This window comes from Astyanax mexicanus, chromosome 4, assembly GCF_023375975.1.
Source record: "Astyanax mexicanus isolate ESR-SI-001 chromosome 4, AstMex3_surface, whole genome shotgun sequence".
Lineage (NCBI taxonomy): Eukaryota > Metazoa > Chordata > Actinopteri > Characiformes > Acestrorhamphidae > Astyanax > Astyanax mexicanus.
In genome coordinates, this window is record NC_064411.1 from 20,518,448 (window position 1) to 20,542,496 (window position 24,049).

General features: G+C 41.5%; 3 protein-coding genes across 19 annotated transcripts in view; 2 read left to right on the forward strand and 1 right to left on the reverse strand.

Moving 5' to 3' along the window:
• The window catches only part of LOC111196650 (zinc finger protein 239), a 307,776-nt gene that overhangs the window by 172,255 nt on the left and 111,472 nt on the right, over nucleotides 1-24,049 (reverse strand). The window lies entirely within an intron of this gene.
• The window catches only part of LOC111196860 (NACHT, LRR and PYD domains-containing protein 14-like), a 318,472-nt gene that overhangs the window by 121,394 nt on the left and 173,029 nt on the right, over nucleotides 1-24,049 (forward strand). The gene's annotated exons all lie outside the window — the stretch shown is intronic.
• LOC125801535 (uncharacterized) lies at nucleotides 15,262-17,648 on the forward strand. Its single transcript, XM_049478349.1, has 8 exons — nucleotides 15,262-15,345; nucleotides 15,439-15,504; nucleotides 16,276-16,336; nucleotides 16,442-16,492; nucleotides 16,583-16,627; nucleotides 16,723-16,787; nucleotides 16,889-16,973; nucleotides 17,172-17,648. The coding sequence occupies exons 1-8, from the start codon at nucleotides 15,335-15,337 to the stop codon at nucleotides 17,409-17,411; spliced, it is 624 nt and encodes a 207-aa protein (XP_049334306.1). The 5' UTR covers nucleotides 15,262-15,334; the 3' UTR covers nucleotides 17,412-17,648.

Sequence of the window (24,049 nt, forward strand, 5' to 3'; positions counted from 1 at the left end):
TTTCTAAAGTGGTTGCTAAGCAGTTGCTAGGCAGTTGCTAACATATTCCACATGGTTGCTAAGTGGTTGCTAGGCAGTTGCTATCGTTTCTAAACTGGTTGCTAAGTGGTTGCTAGGCCGTTGCTATCGTTTCTAAAGTGGTTGCTAAGCAGTTGCTAGGCAGTTGTTAACATATTCCAAATGGTTGCTAAATGGTTGCTAGGCAGTGTTAACATTTTCCAGGTGGTTGCTAAGATGATGTTAAGTGGTTGCTAGGCAGTTGCTATAATTTCTAAAGTGGTTGCTAGGCAATTGCTAACGTTTTCCTAGTGGTTGCTAAGGTGTTGCTAGGTGGTTGCTAGGTGGTTGCTAAGGTGTTGCTAGGTGGTTGCTAAGGTGTTGCTATGGTATCTGAGGTGGTTGCTAAGGTGTTGCTAGGCGGTTGCTAGGTGGTTGCTAAGTGGTTGCTAAGGTATTGCTAGGTGGTTGCTAAGGTGTTGCTATGGTAACCGGGGTGGTTGCTAAGGTGTTGCTAGGTGGTTGCTAGGTGGTTGCTAAGGTGTTGCTAGGTGGTTGCTAAGGTGTTGCTATGGTATCTGGGGTGGTTGCTAAGGTGTTGCTAGGTGGTTGCTAGGCAGTTGCTATCATTTCTAAAGTGGTTGCTAAGTGGTTGCTAGGCAGTTGCTAACATTTTCCAGGTGGTTGCTAAGGTGTTGCTAAGTGGTTGCTAGGCAGTTGCTAACGTTTTCCAGGTGGTTGCTAAGGTGTTGCTAAGTGGTTGCTAGGCAGTTGCTATCGTTTCTAAAGTGGTTGCTAAGTGGTTGCTAGGCAGTTGCTAACGTTTTCCAGGTGGTTGCTAAGTGGTTGCTAGGCAGTTGCTAACGTTTTCCAGGTGGTTGCTAGGCAGTTGCTAAGTGGTTGCTAGGCAGTTGCTAACGTTTTTCAGGTGGTTGCTAAGGTGGTTGCTAAGCAGTTAATAGGTGGTTGCTAAGCCTTGGCTGGGGTGCCGGGGTGTCCAAACTTTTGACTGATAGCTGCTCCATACAGCAGCTCCTCCATACACTCACAGTACTAGAGGAGCAGGGGAGAGAAGGGGTTCCGTGCGCAGAGCTGCTCGTGTGCGAGATGGAACTCTGGGCCCCCCATTCATTTCTATGGGAAAACTTCGTACGACAATTGTACGAAAACCGTACGTCGCATCATTTCGTAAAGCATATTTTCGGAAAGAACGCGGTAAGTTTTATAGACCAGCTGAATTACGTCTTCGTATCTCAAAAATTGTGACGTTCACGGCCGTTCAAAATTCTCCCCCATTCATTCCTATGGGAAAAAAAAGCGTACGTTTACGAAGTTTTTACGAAAACCGTACGATATATCGCTTCAAAAAGCACAAGCAACCTAATCGGGCATAGGTCCGACGATCCTGTAAAGTTTCGAGTTTCTACGTTAAAAGCCCTAGGAGGAGATAGTGATTAAATTTTGCGAAGAGAATAATAATAATAACTAGAAAAGGTAAAGTTCGTGAACGAACTTTAAGTTGGCTTGGAAAAGAACGCTAATAACGTTAAAAAGTTAAAAATGGTTGCTAAGCTTTTTCCGTCTGAAGAGTGTGAAGAGTCATTGATATGCTGTTAACGCTAAATGCTAAAAACGCTGACATCTAAAAACATTTGGTTAAACGCTGAAATCTAAAAACATTTGGTTAAACGCTGAAATCTAAAAATGTTTGATTAAACCCTGAAATCTAAAAACGTTTGGTTAAACGATGAAATCTAAAAACATTTGGTTAAACGCTGAAATCTAAAAACGTTTGATTAAACGCTGACATCTAAAAACGTTTGGTTAAACGCTGAAATCTAAAAACGCTTGTTTAAATGCTGAAATCGTAAAACTTTTGATTGCTAATGTGTTGCTAGGCGGTTGCTATCATTTCTGAAAAGGTTGCTAAGCTGTTGCTAGGCAATTGCTAATGTTTTCCAGGTGGTTGCTAAGCTGTTGCTAACTGGTTGCTAGGCAATTGCTAACATATAACAGGTGGTTGCTAGGGTGTTGCTAGGTTGTTGCTATCATTTCTAAAGTGGTTGCTAAGTGGTTGCTAGGCAGTTGCTATCGTTTTCCTAGTGGTTGTTAAGGTGTTGCTAAGTGGTTGCTAGGCAGTTGCTATCATTTCTAAAGTGGTTGCTAAGTGGTTGCTAGGCAGTTGCTATCGTTTTCCTAGTGGTTGTTAAGGTGTTGCTAAGTGGTTGCTAGGCAGTTGCTATCACTTCTAAAGTGGTTGCTAGGCAGTTGCTAACGTTTTCCCAATGGTTGTTAAGGTGTTGCTAAGTGGTTGCTAGGCAGTTGCTAACGTTTTCCAGGTGGTTGCTAAGTGGTTGCTAGGCAGTTGCTAACATTTTCCAGGTGGTTGCTAGGCAGTTGCTAAGTTGTTGCTAGGCAGTTGCTAACGTTTTCCAGGTGGTTGCTAAGTGGTTGCTAGGCAGTTGCTAACGTTTTCCAGGTGGTTGCTAGGCAGTTGCTAAGTGGTTGCTAGGCAGTTGCTAACGTTTTCCAAGTGTTTGCTAGGCAGTTGCTAACTGGTTTCTAGGCAGTTGCTAACGTTTTCCAGGTGGTTGCTAAGTGGTTGCTAGGCAGTTGCTAACGTTTTCCAGGTGGTTGCTAAGGTGGTTGCTAAGCAGTTAATAGGTGGTTGCTAAGCCTTGGCTGGGGTGCCGGGGTGTCCAAACTTTTGACTGATAGCTGCTCCATACAGCAGCTCCTCCATACACTCACAGTACTGGAGGAGCAGGGGAGAGAAGGGGTTCCGTGCGCAGAGCTGCTCGTGTGTGAGATGGAACTCTGGGCCCCCCATTCATTTCTATGGGAAAACTTCGTACGACATTTGTACGAAAACCGTACGTCGTATCTCTTCGCAACCTCCTATTAATTTAAAGATCTCGATAAGATCTATAAGCTCGCCGAATTTGGTGTTTGTATCTCAGAAATTGTGGCGGTTACGGACGTTTCAAAATTCGCCCCATTCATTCCTATGGGAAAAAAATGCGTACGTTTACGAAGTTTTTACGAAAACCGTACGATATATCGCTTCAAAAAGCACAAGCAACCTAAGTTGGTATAGGTACTACGATACTGCAAAATTTCGTGATTCTACGTTAAAAGCTGTAGGAGGAGTAGCGTTACAGAAATTGTGGCGAGAATAATAATAATAATAATAATAACTAGAAAAGGCAAAGTTCGTGAACGAACTTTAAGTTGGCTTGGAAAAGAGCGCTAATAACGTTGAAAAGTTAAAATGGTTGTTAAGCTGTTTCTGTCTGAAGAGTGTGAAGAGTCGTTGCTATGCTGTTAACTTTTGGCTAAAAGCTAAATACCAAAAACGCTGTAATCTAAAAACGTTTGGTTAAACGCTTAAGTCTAAAAATATTTGGTTAAACGCTGAAATCTAAAAACCTTTGGTTAATTGCTTATATCTAGAAATGTTTGGTAAAATGCTGAAATCCAAAAACGTTTGGTTAAACACTGAAATCTTAAAACGTTTGTTTAACAGCTGAAATCTAAAAACTTTTGGTTAAACGCTGAAATCTTAAAACGTTTGTTTTTATGTTGAAATCTTAAAACGTTTGTTTTTATGTTGAAATCTAGAAACTTTTGTTTAACAGCTGAAATCTAAAAACTTTTGGTTAAACGCTGAAATCTTAAAACGTTTGTTTTTATGTTGAAATCTTAAAACGTTTGTTTTTATGTTGAAATCTAGAAACTTTTGGTTAAATGTTGAAATCTAAAAACTTTTGGTTAAGTGCTGAAATCTAAAACTTTTGGTTACATGCTGAAATCTAAAAACTTTCCAGGTGGTTGCTAAGGTGTTGCTATAGTATCTGGGGTGGTTGCTGAGGTGTTGCTAGGTGGTTGCTAAGGTGTTGCTATGGTATCCAGGGTGGTTGCTAAGGTCTTGCTAGGTGGTTGCTAAGGTGTTGCTATGGTATCCAGGGTGGTTGCTAAGGTGTTGCTAGGTGGTTGCTAAGGTGTTGCTATGGTATCCGGGGTGGTTGCTAAGGTGTTGCTAGGTGATTGCTAGGTGGTTGCTAAGGAGTTGCTAGGCGGTTGCTAAGGTGTTGCTATGGTATCCGGGGTGGTTGCTAAGGTGTTGCTAAGTGGTTGCTAGGCAGTTGCTATCATTCCTAAAGTGGTTGCTAAGTGGTTGCTAGGCAGTTGCTAACGTTTTCCATGTGGTTGCTAGGCCTTGCTATCATTTCTAAAGTGGTTGCTAAGTGGTTGTTAGGCAGTTGCTAACGTATTCCATGTGGTTACTAAGTGGTTGCTAGGCAGTTGCTGTCATTTCTAAAGTGGTTGCTAAGCTGTTGCTAGGCAGTTGCTAACGTTTTCCAGGTGGTTGCTAAGGTGTTGCTAACTGGTTGCTAGGCAGTTGCTATAATTTCTAAAGTGGTTGCTAAGTGATTGCTAGGCAGTTGCCAACGTTTTCCAGGTGGTTGCTAAGGTGTTGCTAACTGGTTGTGGTGTGGGTTGAAGAGTGTGTGTGGTGTTGAGCGTGTGTGGTGTGGGGCGTGTGTGGTGTGTGGAGTGCGTGGTGTGGCTAAGGTGTTGCTAACTGGATGTGGTGTGGGCTGTAGAGTGTGTTGGGTGTGGAGTTTGTGGGGGGTGTAGAGTGCGTGGTGTGGTGTGGAGTGTGTGTGTGTGGTATGGAGTGTGTGGAGTGTGGGGTGTGTCAGGTGTGGAGTGTGTGGTGTGGGGTAGGTGTGGTGTGAACTGTGTGTGGTATGTGTGGGGTGGAGTATGTATGGTGTGGGGTGTATGTGGTGTGGAGTGTGTGGTGTGGTGTATGTGTGGTGGAGTGTGGGGTGTGTGTGGTGTGAACTGTGTGTGGTATGTGTGGGGTGGAGTGTGTATGATGTGGGGTATGTGAGCTGTGGAGTGTGTGTGTGGTATGGAGAGTGTGGGGTATGTGTGGTGTGGGGTGTGAAGTGTGTGGTATGTGTGGGGTGGAGTGTGTGTGGTGTGGGGTATGTGAGCTGTGGAGTGTGTGCGTGGTATGGAGAGTGTGGGGTATGTGTGGTGTGGGTTGTGAAGTATGTGTGGGGTGGGGTATATGAGCTGTGGAGTGTGTGTGTGGTATGGAGTGTGTGGGGTGTGGGGTATGTGTGGTGTGGAGTGTGTGCAGTGTGGGGTATGTGTGGTGTGGAGTGTGTGGTGTGAAGTGTGTGTGGTATGTGTGGGGTGGAGTGTGTGTGGTGTGGGGTGTGTGAGCTGTGGAGTGTGTGTGTGTTTAAAAGTGTGTGTGGTGTGGGGTATGAATTGTGTGTGGGGTGGAGTGTGTGTGGTGTGGGCTATGTGAGCTGTGGAGAGTGTGTGGTTTAAAGTGTGTGCGGTGTGGGGTTTGTGTGGTGTGGAGTGTTTGTGGTGTTGGGTATGTGTGGTTTGAAGTGTGTGTGGTGTGGGGTATGTGTGGTTTGAAGTGTTTGTGGTGTGGGGTTTGTGTGGTTTGAAGTGTGTGTGGTGTGCGGTTTGTGTGGTGTGGGGTATGTGTGGTTTGAAGTGTGTGTGGTGTGGGGTGTGTGCAGTGTGGGGTGTGAAGTGTGTGTGGTATGTGTGGGGTGGAGTGTGTGTGGTGTGGGGTATGTGAGCTGTGGAGTTTGTGTATGGTTTAAAGTGTGTGTGGTGTGGGGTGTGAAGTGTGTGTGGGGTGGAGTGTGTGTGGTGTGGGCTATGTGAGCTGTGGAGTGTGTGTGGTTTAAAGTGTGTGTGGTGTGGGGTTTGTGTGGTGTGGAGTGTGTGTGTGGTATGTGTGTGGTGTGGGGTATGTGTGATGTGGAGTGTGTGTGGTATATGTGGTTTGAAGTGTGTGTGGTGTCGTGTATGTGTGGTGTGGAGTGTGTGGGGTGGAGTGTGTTTGGTGTGAGGTATGTGTGGTGTGGAATGTGTGTAGGGTGTGGTGTGGACTGTGTGTGGTGTGAGGTGTGTGGTGTGTAGAGTGTATGTGGTGTGGGCTGTGGAGTTTGTGTGGTGTGGAGTGAGTGTGGGGAGTGGACTGTGTGTTGTGTGGTGAGTGTGTGGAGTGTGTGTGGTGTGAAGTGTGTGGTGTGGGGTATGTGTGGTTTGAAGTGTGTGTGGTGTGGGGTATGTGTGATGTGGAGTGTATGTGGTGTGGGGTATGTGTAATGTGGAGTGTGTGTGGTGTGGGGTATGTGTGGTTTGAAGTGTGTGTGGTGTGGGGTATGTGTGATGTGGAGTGTATGTGGTGTGGGGTATGTGTGGTTTGAAGTGTGTGTGGTGTGGTGTATGTGTGGTGTGTGCGTGTGTGTGGTGTGGGGTGGTTTATGTGTGGTGTGCTGTGTGTGTAGTGTTGTATTGGTTCTGGTGTGGGGTATGTGTAATGTGGAGTGTGTGTGGTGTGGGGTATGTGTGGTTTGAAGTGTGTGTGGTGTGGGGTATGTGTGATGTGGAGTGTATGTGGTGTGGGGTATGTGTAATGTGGAGTGTATGTGGTGTGGAGTATGTGTGGTTTGAAGTGTGTGTGGTGTGGTGTATGTGTGGTGTGTGCATGTGTGTGGTGTGTGGTGTGTGTAGTGTATGTGTGGTGTGTGTGTGTGTGGTGTGTGTGTAGTGTGTGGTGTGGGGTGTGTGTAGTGTTGTATTGGTTCTGGTGTGGGTTGTGTTCAGCAGTCTCTTCTCTATACAGATACAGTACTGAGGAGCAGGGCAGAGAGGGGGGCCGTGCGCAGGATCGGCTGGTGTGTGTGAGATGGCCAACATTCCGCCCATTCATTCCTATGGGGAAAGTTCGTACGATAATTTTACGAAAACCGTAAATCGTATCGGTGAGATCAGCATATCGTCTGAAACGTCTCAGCAAGTTCTGTATGTCTTGTGAATTTCGTGGTTCTAGCTCAAAAATTGTGACTTTTAGAGCCGTTTGAAAAAAGTGTGAATGGAAGTCTATGGGAAAAAATCTGACTTTGGCGGACCACCAATCGGACCCTGGTGGTCCGATCACTTAGAAAAGCACAAGCACACCCCGCGGCAATAGGTTCTATCATCTTGTGAAGTTTCGTGGTTCTGGCTTGAAAACTGTAGGAGGAGAAACTGTTTATAAAATTTACCGAGAATAATAATAATAATAATAAGATTTCGAAGAACAATAAGTTGGCTTTTCCAAGCCAACTTAATAATAATAAGAAGATTACGAAGAACAATAAGTTGGCTTTTCCAAGCCAACTTAACTAGAAAAGGCAAAGTTCGTGAACGAACTTTAAGTTGGCTTGGAAAAGAACGCTAATAACGTTAAAAAGTTAAAATGATTGCTAAGCTGTTTCTGTCTGAAGAGTGTGAAGAGTCGTGGATATGCTGTTAACTTTTGGCTAAATGCTAAATGCCAAAAACGCCGAAATCTAAAAACGTTTGGATAAACGCTGAAATCTACAAACGTTTGGTTAAACGCTGAAATCTAAAAACGTTTGGTTAAACGCTGAAATCTAAAAACGTTTAGTTAAACGCTGAAATCTAAAAACGTTTGTTTAAATGCTGAAATCGTAAAACTTTTGGTTAATCTTTTGATTGCCAATTTGTTGCTAGGCAGTTGCTATCATTTCTGAAGTGGTTGCTAAGCTGTTGCTAGGCAGTTGCTAATGTTTTCCAGGTGGTTGCTAAGCTGTTGCTAACTGGTTGCTAGGCAGTTGCTAACATATTGCAGGTGGTTGCTAAGGTGTTGCTAGGTGGTTGCTAGGTTGTTGCTAGGGTGTTGCTATGGTATGCGGGGTGGTTGCTAAGATGTTGCTAGGTGGTTGCTAGGTGGTTGATAACTTGTTGCTAGGTGGTTGCTAAGGTGTTGCTATGGTATCCGGGGTGGTTGCTAAGGTGTTGCTAGGTGGTTGCTAGGTGGTTGCTAGGGTGTTGCTTGGTGGTTGCTAAGGTGTTGCTATGGTATCCGGGGTGGTTGCTAACGTGTTGCTAGGTGGTTGCTAGGCAGTTGCTACCATTTCTAAAGTGGTTGCTAAGTGGTTGCTAGGCAGTTGCTAACGTTTTCCTAGTGGTTGTTAAGGTGTTGCTAAGTGGTTGCTAGGCAGTTGCTATTGTTTCTAAAGTGGTGGCTAAGTGGTTGCTAGGCAGTTGCTAACGTTTTCCAGGTGGTTGCTAAGTGGTTGCTAGGCAGTTGCTATAATTTCTAAAGTGGTTGCTAAGTGGTTGCTAGGCAGTTGCTAACGTTTTCCTAGTGGTTGCTATGGTATTGTTAAGTGGTTGCTAGGCAGTTGCTATCATTTCTAAAGTGGTTCCTAAGTGGTTGCTATGCAGTTGCTAACGTTTTAATAGTGGTTGCTAAGGTGTTGCTAGGCAGTTGCTATCATTTCTAAAGTGGTTGCTAGGCAGTTGCTATCGTTTTCCTAGTGGTTGTTAAGGTGTTGCTAAGTGGTTGCTAGGCAGTTGCTATCATTTCTAAAGTGGTTGCTAGGCAGTTGCTAATGTTTTCCCAATGGTTGTTAAGGTGTTGCTAAGTGGTTGCTAGGCAGTTGCTTTCGTTTCTAAAGTGGTTGCTAAGTGGTTGCTAGGCAGTTGCTAACGTTTTCCAGGTGGTTGCTAAGTGGTTGCTAGGCAGTTGCTAACGTTTTCCAGGTGGTTGCTAGGCAGTTGCTAAGTGGTTGCTAGGCAGTTGCTAACGTTTTCCAAGTTGTTGCTAGGCAGTTGCTAAGTGGTTGCTAGGCAGTTGCTAACATTTTCCAGGTGGTTGCTAAGTGGTTGCTAGGTAGTTGCTAACATATTCCAGGTGGTTGCTAGGCAGCTGCTAAGTGGTTGCTAGGCAGTTGCTAACGTTTTCCAGGTGGTTGCTAAGTGGTTGCTAGGCAGTTGCTAACGTTTTCCAGGTGGTTGCTAGGCAGTTGCTAAGTGGTTGCTAGGCAGTTGCTAACGTTTTCCAGGTGGTTGCTAAGTGGTTGCTAGGCAGTTGCTAACGTTTTCCAGGTGGTTGCTAGGCAGTTGCTAAGTTGTTGCTAGGCAGTTGCTAACGTTTTCCAGGTGGTTGCTAAGTGGTTGCTAGGCAGTTGCTAACGTATTCCAGGTGGTTGCTAGGCAGTTGCTAAGTGGTTGCTAGGCAGTTGCTAACGTTTTCCAGGTGGTTGCTCAGTGGTTGCTAGGCAGTTGCTAACGTTTTCCAGGTGGTTGCTAAGTGGTTGCTAGGCAGTTGCTCACGTATTCCAGGTGGTTGCTAGGCAGTTGCTAAGTGGTTGCTAGGCAGTTGCTAACGTTTTCCAAGTGGTTGCTAGGCAGTTGCTAAGTGGTTGCTAGGCAGTTGCTAACGTTTTCCAGGTGGTTGCTAAGTGGTTGCTAGGCAGTTGCTAACGTTTTCCAGGTGGTTGCTAGGCAGTTGCTAAGTGGTTGCTAGGCAGTTGCTAACGTTTTCCAAGTGGTTGTTAGGCAGTTGCTAAGTGGTTGCTAGGCAGTTGCTAACGTTTTCCAGGTGGTTGCTAAGTGGTTGCTAGGCAGTTGCTAACATTTTCCAGGTGGTTGCTAGGAAGTTGCTAAGTTGTTGCTAGGCAGTTGCTAACGTTTTCCAGGTGGTTGCTAAGTGGTTGCTAGGCAGTTGCTAACGTATTCCAGGTGGTTGCTAGGCAGTTGCTAAGTGGTTGCTAGGCAGTTGCTAACGTTTTCCAGGTGGTTGCTAAGGTGTTGCTAAGTGGTTGCTAGGCAGTTGCTAACGTTTTCCAGGTGGTTGCTAAGGTGGTTGCTAAGCAGTTATTAGGTGGTTGCTAAGCCCTGGCTGGGGTGCCGGGGTGTCCAAACTTTTGACTGATAGCTGCTCCATACAGCAGCTCCTCCATACACTCACAGTACTGGAGGAGCAGGGGAGAGAAGGGGTTCCGTGCGCAGAGCTGCTCGTGTGTGAGATGGAACTCTGGGCCCCCCATTCATTTCTATGGGAAAACTTCGTACGACAATTGTACGAAAACCGTACATCTTATCGTTTCGTAAAGCATATTTTCGGAAAGAACGCGGTAAGTTTTATAGACCAGCCGAATTACGTCTTCATATCTCAAAAATTGTGACGTTCACGGCCGTTCAAAATTCTCCCCCATTCATTCCTATGGGAAAAAAAAGCGTACGTTTACGAAGTTTTTACGAAAACCGTACGATATATCGCTTCAAAAAGCACAAGCAACCTAATCGGGCATAGGTCCGACGATCCTGTAAAGTTTCGAGTTTCTACGTTAAAAGCCCTAGGAGGAGATAGTGATTAAATTTTGCGAAGAGAATAATAATAATAATAATAACTAGAAAAGGTAAAGTTCGTGAACGAACTTTAAGTTGGCTTGGAAAAGTACGCTAATAACGTTGAAAAGTTAAAATGGTTGCTAAGCTTTTTCCGTCTGAAGAGTGTGAGGAGTCATTGATATGCTGTTAACTTTTGGCTAAACGCTAAATGCTAAAAACGCTGAAATCTAAAAACATTTGGTTAAACGCTGAAATCTAAAAACATTTGGTTAAACGCTGAAATCTTAAAACATTTGGTTAAACGCTGAAATCTAAAATCGTTTGATTAAACGCTGAAATCTAAAAACATTTGGTTAAACGCTGAAATCTAAAAACGTTTGGTTAAACGCTGAAATCTAAAAACGTTTGATTAAACGCTGAAATCTAAAAACGTTTGATTAAATGCTGAAATCTAAAAACGTTTGATTAAACACTGAAATCTAAAAACGCTTGTTTAAATGCTGAAATCGTAAAACTTTTGGTTAAACTCTTGATTGCTAATGTGTTGCTAGGCAGTTGCTATCATTTCTGAAAAAGTTGCTAAGCTGTTGCTAGGCAGTTGCTAATGTTTTCCAGGTGGTTGCTAAGCTATTGCTAACTGGTTGCTAGGCAATTGCTAACATATACCAGGTAGTTGCTAAGTGGTTGCTAGGCAGTTGCTAACGTTTTCCAAGTGGTTGCTAGGCAGTTGCTAATGTTTTCCAGGTGGTTGCTAAGCTGTTGCTAACTGGTTGCTAGGCAATTGCTAACATATAACAGGTGGTTGCTAAGGTGTTGCTAGGTGGTTGCTAGGGTGTTGCTAGGTTGTTGCTATCATTTCTAAAGTGGTTGCTAAGTGGTTGCTAGGCAGTTGCTATCGTTTTCCTAGTGGTTGTTAAGGTGTTGCTAAGTGGTTGCTAGGCAGTTGCTATCATTTCTAAAGTGGTTGCTAAGTGGTTGCTAGGCAGTTGCTATCATTTCTAAAGTGGTTGCTAGGCAGTTGCTAACGTTTTCCCAATGGTTGTTAAGGTGTTGCTAAGTGGTTGCTAGGCAGTTGCTTTCACTTCTAAAGTGGTTGCTAAGTGGTTGCTAGGCAGTTGCTAACGTTTTCCAGGTGGTTGCTAAGTGGTTGCTAGGCAGTTGCTAACGTTTTCCAGGTGGTTGCTAGGCAGTTGCTAAGTGGTTGCTAGGCAGTTGCTAAGTGGTTGCTAGGCAGTTGCTAAGTGGTTGCTAGGCAGTTGCTAACATTTTCCAGGTGGTTGCTAAGTGGTTGCTAGGTAGTTGCTAACATATTCCAGGTGGTTGCTAGGCAGCTGCTAAGTGGTTGCTAGGCAGTTGCTAACGTTTTCCAGGTGGTTGCTAAGTGGTTGCTAGGCAGTTGCTAACGTTTTCCAGGTGGTTGCTAGGCAGTTGCTAAGTGGTTGCTAGGCAGTTGCTAACGTTTTCCAAATGGTTGCTAGGCAGTTGCTAAGTGGTTGCTAGGCAGTTGCTAACGTTTTCCAGGTGGTTGCTAAGTGGTTGCTAGGCAGTTGCTAACGTTTTCCAGGTGGTTGCTAGGCAGTTGCTAAGTTGTTGCTAGGCAGTTGCTAACGTTTTCCAGGTGGTTGCTAAGTGGTTGCTAGGCAGTTGCTAACGTATTCCAGGTGGTTGCTAGGCAGTTGCTAAGTGGTTGCTAGGCAGTTGCTAACGTTTTCCAGGTGGTTGCTCAGTGGTTGCTAGGCAGTTGCTAACGTTTTCCAGGTGGTTGCTAAGTGGTTGCTAGGCAGTTGCTAACGTATTCCAGGTGGTTGCTAGGCAGTTGCTAAGTGGTTGCTAGGCAGTTGCTAACGTTTTCCAAGTGGTTGCTAGGCAGTTGCTAAGTGGTTGCTAGGCAGTTGCTAACCTTTTCCAGGTGGTTGCTAAGTGGTTGCTAGGCAGTTGCTAACGTTTTCCAGGTGGTTGCTAGGCAGTTGCTAAGTGGTTGCTAGGCAGTTGCTAACGTTTTCCAAGTGGTTGCTAGGCAGTTGCTAAGTGGTTGCTAGGCAGTTGCTAACATTTTCCAGGTGGTTGCTAGGCAGTTGCTAAGTTGTTGCTAGGCAGTTGCTAACATTTTCCAGGTGGTTGCTAAGTGGTTGCTAGGCAGTTGCTAACGTATTCCAGGTGGTTGCTAGGCAGTTGCTAAGTGGTTGCTAGGCAGTTGCTAACGTTTTCCAGGTGGTTGCTCAGTGGTTGCTAGGCAGTTGCTAACGTTTTCCAGGTGGTTGCTAAGGTGTTGCTAAGTGGTTGCTAGGCAGTTGCTAACGTTTTCCAGGTGGTTGCTAAGGTGGTTGCTAAGCAGTTATTAGGTGGTTGCTAAGCCCTGGCTGGGGTGCCGGGGTGTCCAAACTTTTGACTGATAGCTGCTCCATACAGCAGCTCCTCCATACACTCACAGTACTGGAGGAGCAGGGGAGAGAAGGGGTTCCGTGCGCAGAGCTGCTCGTGTGTGAGATGGAACTCTGGGCCCCCCATTCATTTCTATGGGAAAACTTCGTACGACATTTGTACGAAAACCGTACAACGTATCGTCGAAACGTTAAAATTTTCGGAAAGAACGCGGTAAGTTCTATAGACCGTCCGATTTTTGTCTTTGTATGTCAAAAATTGTTACCTACACAGTCGTTCAAAGTTGTCCCCCATTCATTTCCTATGGGAAAAAAAAGCGTACGTTTACGAAGTTTTTACGAAAACCGTACGATGTATCGCTTAAAAAAGCACAAGCAACCTATTCGGGTATAGGTCCTACGATACTGCAAAATTTCGTGGTTCTACGTCAAAAGCCCTAGGAGGAGATAGTGATTAAATTTTGAGCGCGGAATAATAATAATAATAATAATAATAATAAGAAGATTACGAAGAACAAGAAGTTGGCTTTTCCAAGCCAACTTAATAAGTAGAATAAGAAGATTACGAAGAACAATAAGTTGGCTTTTCCAAGCCAACTTAATAAGATTACGAAGAACAGTAAGTTGGCTTTTCCAAGCCAACTTAATAATTACAATCCATTGAAGTACATTATACATGCAGTGGTTCATAGACCCCACAGACATTTATTTTGAAGAAAAAAAAAAAAAAGTATTAAAAGGGAGTTTTTCCCCTCTTGACTACAGTAACAGCAAATTCCACTTGCACATCCGTATGGCACATCCCTCCTGTCCTGTGATCACAGTTTTACACTGCCCTGTGCATAATTGCACTGAGCACCATAAATGAATTCACCAGTTAGCAGGGATGTTGGTGTAGGGTGGGATATAAACTATGTTTATTTGTTTAGTGCAAAGTGAAAAACATATGGTTAGTTTGTAGGTTTACAAGCATGTTGGTAACCTCTTTATCCTTTAGGTGGATGGGCTGTCATAACATGCCCCTGTGCAGTTGTTTATTCAGTGAAATTCCTTGTTCGGGCCGAGTCTCCACGTGACTATGCAGATGTACTTCTGTCTTGGAAACACTTTCCAAATGTCACCATCTATGACTTCGCAAGAGGCTTAGCTACACATACCAACCTAAGAGAGCCAGAAACAATACCATTCAAACCACATGAGGGACGTCTGAAGGAGCCAAATCCAGAGAACATTCAACTGGCTGCTCAAAGTCAACTAAAAGTACACTTGCCATGGCTAAAGAGAAAGAAGCATCCTGGCGACACAGATGGTCACCCACTTACAGGTTCAGCTGAGCATTATGCCCTTTATGATGTTTTTCATGAGAAAAACACAAAGGATCCCAGAGATGTTCTTCGTCAAATCTCACTTGTCCCTGAATTGGCCGGTTGGGTAAACAGCCAGTGTGCGGAACAGCTATTTGCAGACATGAGGAAAAATAATTACTTCATGAACACACTTACCCCATCTGGACATGTCTTCTTGATGCGTAATGTACTGCATCATTACAACAAAAATCTAAATAAGAAGACCGACGCAAGCATCAGGAAGATTGTACCTCCAAATGCTGAGATACATTTAGATGCCAATGGCCAGATGAAACTGGGTAATGAACAACTGTATTTAATTTACTACCAGTTTGACATGTATTGTTTTATTATACTGTTATGTATAGAAATTACAAGTGATTGTTTTTTTGCATTAGGTCCGGTTCCAACAGCAACTCCTGCACCTTTGGCGGAAGAGACATTCCATGGACCAACAGGTGAGTAAAGTAACTAAAACATTTCAATCTATTGTATAAAGAGTTGTAAGTATTTATTGCACTCTCTGTACAGTTCCATCAGCAACTCCTGCACCTTTGGCGGAAGAGACATTCCATGGACCAACAGGTGAGTAAAGTAACTAAAATATTTCAATCTATTGTATAAAGAGTTGTAAGTATTTATTGCACTCTCTGTACAGTTCCATCAGCAACTCCTGCACCTTTGGCGGAAGAGACATTTCATGGACCAACAGGTGAGGGTTATAATGGGTACCATGAAGTTTATATTCAACTTTTTATTTCATGACTACCTGAGAGTTTCCTAACTATGTGTAAAACATTTCATTTTTTTGTTTTTTCCAGACATTCATGAGAGGAGAATTTGGAGTGCAGACTTTCTTCCCTCACATCAATTTCTAGTATGCTTTTCCCTTCAATCAATCAATATGTAGTCCCAAAAATGTGTATAAATTATGCTTTTCTCCATGAACTCAATGTATGGAATTTCGTTTGTTTGTTTGTTTGTGTGACTGTTCAATGTTACACTTTACAGCTGAAGTATGTTCTGGACAAATACAGCGACCCAGACGAGGATATTGTCTTTGTGAGCCCAACACAAACACTCAAGCGGAGTGACTTCTGGTCTTTGGGCTTTGAAGAGCTTGAGGCAACGGTACGAACATTATTCTTTTTTTTTTGCACTTTTTTTCCAGTACTATTCAGCATGACATTTTTCTCTCTGTGTTCTTTGTTTACAGATTGGCAATCAGTGTTTTGCTGTCATAACTAAAATGGCTGCCTCAAAGGTTTGTTTGGTACTCTGTCTTTGTGTTGATAGCCTATTTTTGTAGTATTAAATGCATTTATTAATTTTTTTCTGTGCAGGGCAAAGCTGTCTTGGCTCTTAACAGTTTTGTGATAGTGACATGGCTGCCACCATTTAACAGCAACCCACTGGATGCTTTACCTGTTGGTATTTGTTAAGATGTATTATACACCTACTGATATGTTGACAGACACCTGTAATTTAGTGATTTGTTTTGAAAACCTTTGCTCTTACAGACCGATGCCAGTGTTCAAGATTTCATTCTTTTCCCTTCCTGGGAATCCGGACACTGGATTTTATGCGTAAGTTGTCTCCGTTTCTGTCTTACTCTCCCTGTACAATTCTCACTCTCTTTTCCCTATTAATTAGTGTGCATATGGTCACTGGCCAATGAAAAACAAGTACCTCCAAAATATCAGATTACAAAAAATATATCATGTAAATCAATGGAACCAGATATTTTTCCAAACTATTTTGAACCTTTTATGATGGTCTATTTGTCATGGAATGTTCACACAAAGTAAATGGCATCCACTGGGTTCAAAGAAAAGTTAAAATTGACAGAAATGGAGATACGTTTTTCATTGCTTGATTGCAAGTCTCTACTAGTAATGGTATTGAGTTGAGTCTCAAATTATGTCTGTCATGTCATGTTCCTCACAGATTTTAAAACCAAAGGCTAGGCAGATCTTTTATTTTGACTCCACAAATCCTGTAGGCTTTGGACACCACAGCTACCTTGCTGTTTTCAGGTTTTACTTCAGGAAAAATTATATGTTCTTGTTCCTTGATTCTGCGTTCATAACTTCATATATGTTCATAATTGTTATATATGGTTCATGTTCCAGTCAGTTGTAAACATAATTATTACATTTTGAAAGAACTATTTTTTTAGGTTAATGTAACATTGTTACATTATTAAAATCATTAGACATTAAAACTCTCACACTACTGACTGTAACATGAGTGGGGTAGTTCTGGTTAAGACCCCATTGGAGTTCGATTTTTTTTTTTTTTAAGAAGAGTTGTTCTGTTGTTGTTGATATTTAAAAGTTTTACTGATTTTGATACAGACATGTGGCAAATGAGCTTTGTCCTGGCCAGTGGACAGAAGTGACTTTGGGAGACATTCAGGTAAGCATCTTATTGCTAGATTTTCTTTCGTTTTTCAAAGAAAAGGTAGAATCAATTTGTGTGTGTTCGTGTGTGTGTTCGTGTGTGTGTGTGTGCAATTTGCAGAATGCTCCACTACAGTGGGGAGGCATAGACTGTGGCCTCTTCATTTTGATGGTAAGCAATACTTTTTTTGGACCCTAAAGGTGGACATTAATCAACTTGATAGCACTTTAATAAAATTGTTTTGTTGTTTTTGTTTTTCAGTATGCACTCTATGTAGTGATGGAGTTGCCATTTGACTTCACACAGGTAATGTTCATGCTAATTTCTATGTTGAATATTTTCCTGTCTCACTTTGGACTTAAATATTCTGCTGGTCTGTTTTTGTCAACTTTAAACATTAGACTGACATGCCTGATGTTAGGAGATGGTGGTGCCTACAGCTTCTGGAGACATTTCCTGTAGGAAGGTAGGACATAAATTCTCTATAGTACATAATGTAAGTGGTATTTTTGCAACAATAGTTTTGTTTTACTCACATGTTTTTAATATTGTTAATTTACATTTAAGTAAAGTGGCAGCTGCCTCCATGGAAGACGTGAAGTCTAGACAAACACCAGCCCAGCAAAACAGCAGCCCACCAGAGAGTTTTGAAGTAAGTATAAAAAGCATGTATTATATAACATGTAATGCTACCATGTAGTGTTTATACATTTAAATAGTTGTTAGCCTGCACATAAACTGGCTTGGCCATTGCATGTCAGTATTGCAAACATTTACTCAAATTCTCTAGTATCACTGTTTTATAGTTGTTATAATAGTATTTGGTTTGTGTTATTTTTTTTAACTAAAGGATTCTCCAATGATGAAGAATATTGTGGCTGCAGCGGAATGGGTGAAGACCAATAGCCACTCACTGAAGGGAAGGGTTCTTCTTCCAAAAGTTCTGGACATGGAGAAGGAAGATGCTTTGTTGGCCCTTGCCACCTACCAATTGTTCCAAGATGAATGTTCAGACCTAGAGGAGATATGGCAACCTTTTGTTTTTATGTTTGAGTTACAAGATGACATGGAACTTTTTTATCTGAAGTAAGTGATAAAATAAATATTCGTGTGTCAGCAGTGATTGACCTCAGCTTGTAATATTCAAGTTAGGCTGTTGTTGGAGATACAAAATGCCAAAATGGTGTTAAGCTGGACAAATACAGTTAGCCATAGTGTTGTGCTGGAAGTCTTTTTTTTTTTTTGCATTTTTTTTAGATACTTATTTTATGACTGTTGAATGTTTTTATGTTTTATGTCTGATTTTAATAAAATCAATGTTTAATTATTTGTGGTAGTTTTTTTGTTAACTAAAGGTTATGACAGGTGAAATTTAAGTTCAACACAGCAGTAGGAAAATCTTATTTGAAAAAATACAAATTGGGGTGAAACAGAAGATATGTTACAGCATTACTGCTAGAAATTGATGCTGTAAATTCTAGTTGTTAGCTTTCTTACCACATACATTCATCAGTAACTTTATATATAGAGGGATGATCAACAAGTTAGGAGTGTCTAATAGAGTCTGACAGTGTTTAAACATTACACCAGCACAAGTACATACATACTACCACCATCTCAGTGTCTCTGCAGTGCTGAGAATGATACATAACCCACACAATACCTGCTTTGTGGGGGTCCTGAACAAGAATAACGAGAAACAGATGTACGACTAATAAAGTGGCTTATTAAGGTATAATAATAATACATTTTATTCATATAGCGCTTTTCAAGATTCTCAAAGGCACTTTACATACAAAGCAAACAGGCACAAAGGAAAAAAAATATTAGAATCAAAATGAGATGCAGTCAATTTAGTTGAACATCAAGCAAGAATAAAGAAAGCTTCAAACAAATGACAAATACGCTGAACATACAAGAGGAAGGGGAAGAGGAGAAAGAAAAAATAAAAATAACAATCTGGCAGTAACAACATCCTCATTCTATACTCTCAGTGTACTGGGCATTTTTCCAAGCTCTTTGGAAAATTATACATCGTTACACTCTTTTTATAGAACTCTGTTTTTTGTTCGCCGTTTTGATTGTGTATTAATATCTGTAATAATAAATGAACATGGTAGCTGGTAGATAAGACACTCATTGACATCCTTTATTTTAATTATTTATTTTTTATTTTGTCTTTAGGCCCTTTTTATTAAAGATAAAAAATGAAATAGTTAATATTTATATAGGAAATGTACAGCATATTATTATGTTTGTAATCACAGACATGTTCCTTCTTTTAAATCTGTATTGTGTGATTTAAATGTGCTACGTAGCAAATAACATTTTGATCTATAAACGGTAAAAGTCTTAAGGTTGGGTTCCAGGATTTATTTGATAAGATAAAAGTCCTGGTCGGGAAACGTAAGCGACACGTGTTAAGTTTAACGACGAATTGAAATGCGATGACTTAAAACCAATGAAAAGAAGATATGGGTGGTCAGGAGGTCAGGCTCCACCCCTTGGATCAGATCCAGCCCCACCCCCTGGACTTGTGGTTCTGCAGCGAGGGGTACTTGGGCTTTTAAGGGACTTGTCTTTAAGATGTAGGGTTCTACTAACTAAAACTGAGGGAATTTCAAGACTTACCTATGCAGCTTCTTCTTTAGATGTCCCTGACCAAATCGCTAAGACTATTGATAATACTTTATTTATCCTTATGTGGAAAAATAAATTCCATTACATTAAAAAAAAGTTATTATGAATACTTATGAATCTGGTGGCTTAAATGTTCTTAACTTCCCTACTCTTAACAACACTTTTGAAATAAATTGGATAAAACAATTAATCAAAACTCCAAATTAATTATTTGAACTTTAGAACTTTATACCTGCATATATCTTTTCTAAATTAGGAGGACTTAAATTTATCCTACTTTGCAATTTTAATATAGCTAAACTTCCTTTAAAATGATCTAACTTTATCTAACTTACTCCTCACCCATATTTTATTTGGAATAATTATAATATATTAAGAAGAACAAATCATTATTTTTCAGCTGGTGGTTCTCTGCAGGTATTTTGCTGGTAAATCAGTTATTTAACCCCCTCCCCCCAATTCTTATGTAACTTATATGTATGTTGCTGTATGTTGGTATATTTTGCACTTGCTTGAATTGTTTCCGTGATTCTCAATAAAAAAAAAGAAAATCCAATGTTAAGATTTTCTTTTTGAACAACCAGCTTTACTTAATTTAATAATTATTATTTTACTGTTTTGTGAGTAATATCTAGCTATGTTGAATCATTTAACTGAGGGCACTGTGGGAAGAGCATAAACTTCGCGGTTAGCACAGTGGCTAATCTGACAAAAACAAAAATCTAGCTTCGGGGCTGTGTAAAATGTAATTACACAGCATAGCTAGCTACATGTTTAGTCACAAAATCAAAGTGTTATCCATCATCAGCAGTATTTAAACAGATTTAATGATTTACTGTTCATGGCATTCACAAAGCTTTATAGGGTACACCAGTTTATCCATTATAGGGTTGCAACGGTATGAGATTTTCACGGTATGATAACCGTCTCAGATATATATATATATACACACACACACACACACACACACGTTTCACACATTACATGTCCTCTAAGAAGTAAAGATCCTGTGTTTAAACTATTCAGTACAATTATTTCAGTTTAAATTATTTAATATCTGATAAACTGAGCCTGGGTCAGTGTCTGATCAACAACTGTTGTAAACGTCCGTTTTACTGCCAAGTTGGTATATAACCAGATACTGCAGAAAGAGGGGATTTATTTCTGACATGATCCTCACAATAGAGATTTCTATTTTAAGGCTTTCACAGCGAGTCTGGTTTTAACATATGAAAAACAGGCACGTCAGAATTTGAAAATTAACGCATGTAAATGAATGCCGTCTTTCACATCCAGTCCGGCCGGAACTTTACACGGACACGTGAATCCATCGTAGCACGCACTTCACGCCTGTACCTGCGTGCCCAAATTTCGGATAACTCAGCGCTTTTGCGGGCGCTTACCGCATGGGTTGTGCACGACTACAAAGAGGTTTTATTTATGTTCAGATTAAAATTATAAACTAAACACATACTTTGCGCTGCACGGCGGGGTGGTGTTCATGGAGATGGAAGAACAGGTTTGATGTGTTTCCTCCTTTAGCTGTGACTTTACGGCCACATTTTAGTTTAGGACGGAGATTTGTTTAGTCTGATGCACTTTCTGCTGTTCTCACCGCTGTGTGCTGAGCAGCTGAAGCGGAGCAGAGTTGCGCATGCGCGGGTGAGTTTCTCCGCTGGCTTGCGTTTTACCGGTAATAAGCAAACACACACGGTATGATAACCGTGCATTTTAATACCATGGTATACCGTGAAACCGGTTACCGCTGCAACCCTAATCCATTATTTACAGAATTTAACCTCAGCAGTAGTATTTAATGTGCATTAAATGCAGTACAAACATGTTCAACCATGTTAAACTTTGGTAGGATAGGTCTGACTGTGGAACATCATCCAAGTTCTTTTTGTAAAATGTCAAATGAGCATTGATGTGCCTTTTGGTTTTTAGTGTTTTGGGTGGAGGAGTCAGAAAGAGGTGGAGCCAGGATTAAGTTGAACCAGGCAGTGGAGCCAGTAGAGCCATGATGATGAACAAAATTTAGGTGGAGCAAGGATTGGGGCCAGGACAAGATGGTGCAGTGGTTAGGTGGAGCAAGACTTAGGTGGAGCCTTACTACTCCATTCACTGATTTATACATCATCAGTAGTATTTAAACAGATTTGCTACTAGGGCTGTCCCTAACGATTATTTTTTAAACGATTATTCTAACGATTATTTTTTCGATTAGTCGACTAATCTATTTATTGAGAAACATATTTAAATAATTATTATTTTACGTTTTAAAGCAAACGATAAATTACTATATTTATATATAATAACAACAACAACAACACAAGCCTACTAAACCAAACCCCACACTTATAATCACTTACATGTACAACACGTTGTTTAGATCTATAACGCTAAAAATGGATAAGCTCCCATACATCACAACCGTGTGTTGCACTGTTTTCTGTGACCGCTAGATTTTGTGACCACTGGCAAGTAGTTCTCAGCAGACCGTGAGCACTGGCCGATTCGAAACGTGTTCGTTTCTAATGTTTACCCCGACTGGCCAAAACGGTTAAGTTTAGGGCTGAGGGTAAGGTGTAGGTATAGAAAGCTTCCGTTTTGCCAATGAACGCTCATAACCGTGAGCACTGGTCACAAAATTCCGACGGTGACAGAAAACGGTGTAACACCGCAGCGCCGACGGCGCTAGCTAAAATAACTTAAGGCAGCTAGCTTAGCTAAACACCTGAACTTATGAATAATGCTACTGTTTCTGGAAACTGCGAAATGCCATGCACAAATATAAACCAAAAATTTATAATTTCTGCCTGTGGCAGGTTTAAAACCTTTGGTAGACAGTCTTAAGTCTTTTTAAAGACACCCGCGGAGACCTTGATGTAAACGGTAACTTACTGTGTGACCCTGTTGACATAGTGCTCCTGGATGTTTGCGCTTCAAGTGCTCCTTTTGCACATATGGCAGAGGACCACATTGTTGCCCTTTTGCGTGAAATGCTCCCAAACTTTAGATGCCCGCTGGCGTTTTTTTGTAGCTGGAGATTGCTCTCCGGAGTCCATGCTCTCTAGAGCTTAGATTCTCTGGTCCGAACCCGACATGACCCGAGGCCCGACCGGAAATCCGACCCGGGCTCCAGAAAATAGTCCGAGATGTAGGCGTCTGTTTTTTAATTATATTTTTATTAAAAAAAAAAAAACGAAAATAACGAAAACTGAAAGTGAAACTAAACTAATTTATTTATAAGCGCTGTTTTCACTACCGCAGTTCTACAGCGGGGGTGTTGTGCCGATTCTGTCCGCGAAGCGGGAGTCAGATTCAGCAGAGAGTCGGATTCGGCACAAGCGCGGCGGCACCTCGCGGTCCGCGGTGTCAGTTGTAAGCTCTCGCGCTAGCCGCAAAATACGTCAGAAAACACTGAGGGAGCTGCAGAATTATGAATGGGACTAGAATATGAGCACGAGGAGATCAAAGAGAACCTTCACCTGTGAGTAGCTCTCACCAGAACACGCAAATCTCTCTCTCTCTCTGTGTCTCTCTCGCTCTCTCTCTCTCTCTCGCACGTGAACTCCTCCGCGTTTGACCTGCAGCACTGTGTTTAGCTGTTCTTAAAAATCATTTTAATTAAATAATAGTTCTATGCCTCTATGTTACAGTGTAATTTAACATAATTCTGATCATATTTCGCTCATTCAAACAGCCCGAAAACAGCCAGTCGGAATTTTTGGGACCGATCTAACCTCTAATGCTCTCCCCAGGCGCCGCCATGTTTACGACGCGCCGACGCACGTTATGCAAATCGATGTATTTTCGTAATCGATGACGTCGATTATGTCGACGCGTCGCCCCAGCCCTATTTGCTACAATTATATACACCTTAGCAACCACCTGGAATACCTTAGCAACTGCCTAACAACAGCTTAGCAACCACTTTAGAAATTATAGCAACTGCCTAGCAACCAGTTAGCAACCACCTGGAAAACATTAGCAACTGCCTAGCAACCACTTATCAACACATTCCTATATCAGACAATAATTAGCATTTCACCATGTTTTTGAAACATGTTTTTGGAACTTTTTGGAATTTAACATTTAAATGTATCATAACAGCATAGCAACCACTCTTTACACTCTTCAGACAGAAACAGCTTAGCAACCATTTTAACTTTTCAACATTATCAGCGTACTTTTCCAAACCAACTTAAAGTTCCTTCACGAACTTTGCCTTTTCTAGTTCGAATTACAGTTTTAATGTGATTTTCAAAATGGTAATTGCGATTTTTCATATCCTACATACAGACATTTTTTTATCTAAAATATGCGAAAACGCTGCTCAATTCGTAAGCGTTTATCAGTCTTATCCTGGTTACTGGTGCCTCCCACAGTCAGAAACTCGTGTTCTGGATTATAATCCACTGTCCAAGTTTCTCCGCGGCTATGTTTACACAAGGTCAGAGCGTGATATGAACGTACAAGCTTGTAAACAATGTTTTGAATCACTGATCACTGACTTCTGAATAGATTACGTCGATTCTACACTCAACCCAAAGCAGCTGAACACCACACAGATCACATGATAATTCACTATATCAGCGGAGTTTAAACACACACGCAAACACACACGCACAAACACACACACACAAACACACACACACACACAAACACACACACACACACACACACAAACACACACTTTTTTTTTAAGTAAAATAATTTACTTTACTAAAAAGCAAAGAAAGCATGCCTGTATTTTTCTTTTTTATCTACAGTAAACAGGTGTTATACAGTAAAGACACTAGCATGTCTGCTACTGTAAGCTGATTGGTTAGTAAGCTAATGCTGGAATTGCATCTAGCCTTAAAATGCTTGTAACTGGAGTTTAAAATCATAAAATATATGTCTGCTGTGATGAAACATTTGATATAGTTCTGTGTTGAGAACATAAGTACATATGAAATATTCAGACATTTATAAACTGATCTTAATCAGTTGCTTCATATGCACCCATTCATTTTAGCAGTAGAGACTTACTGCAAGTAGGTATTCTCATCTGTAGAGATTCTCTGGCATGGCATTGCTAGT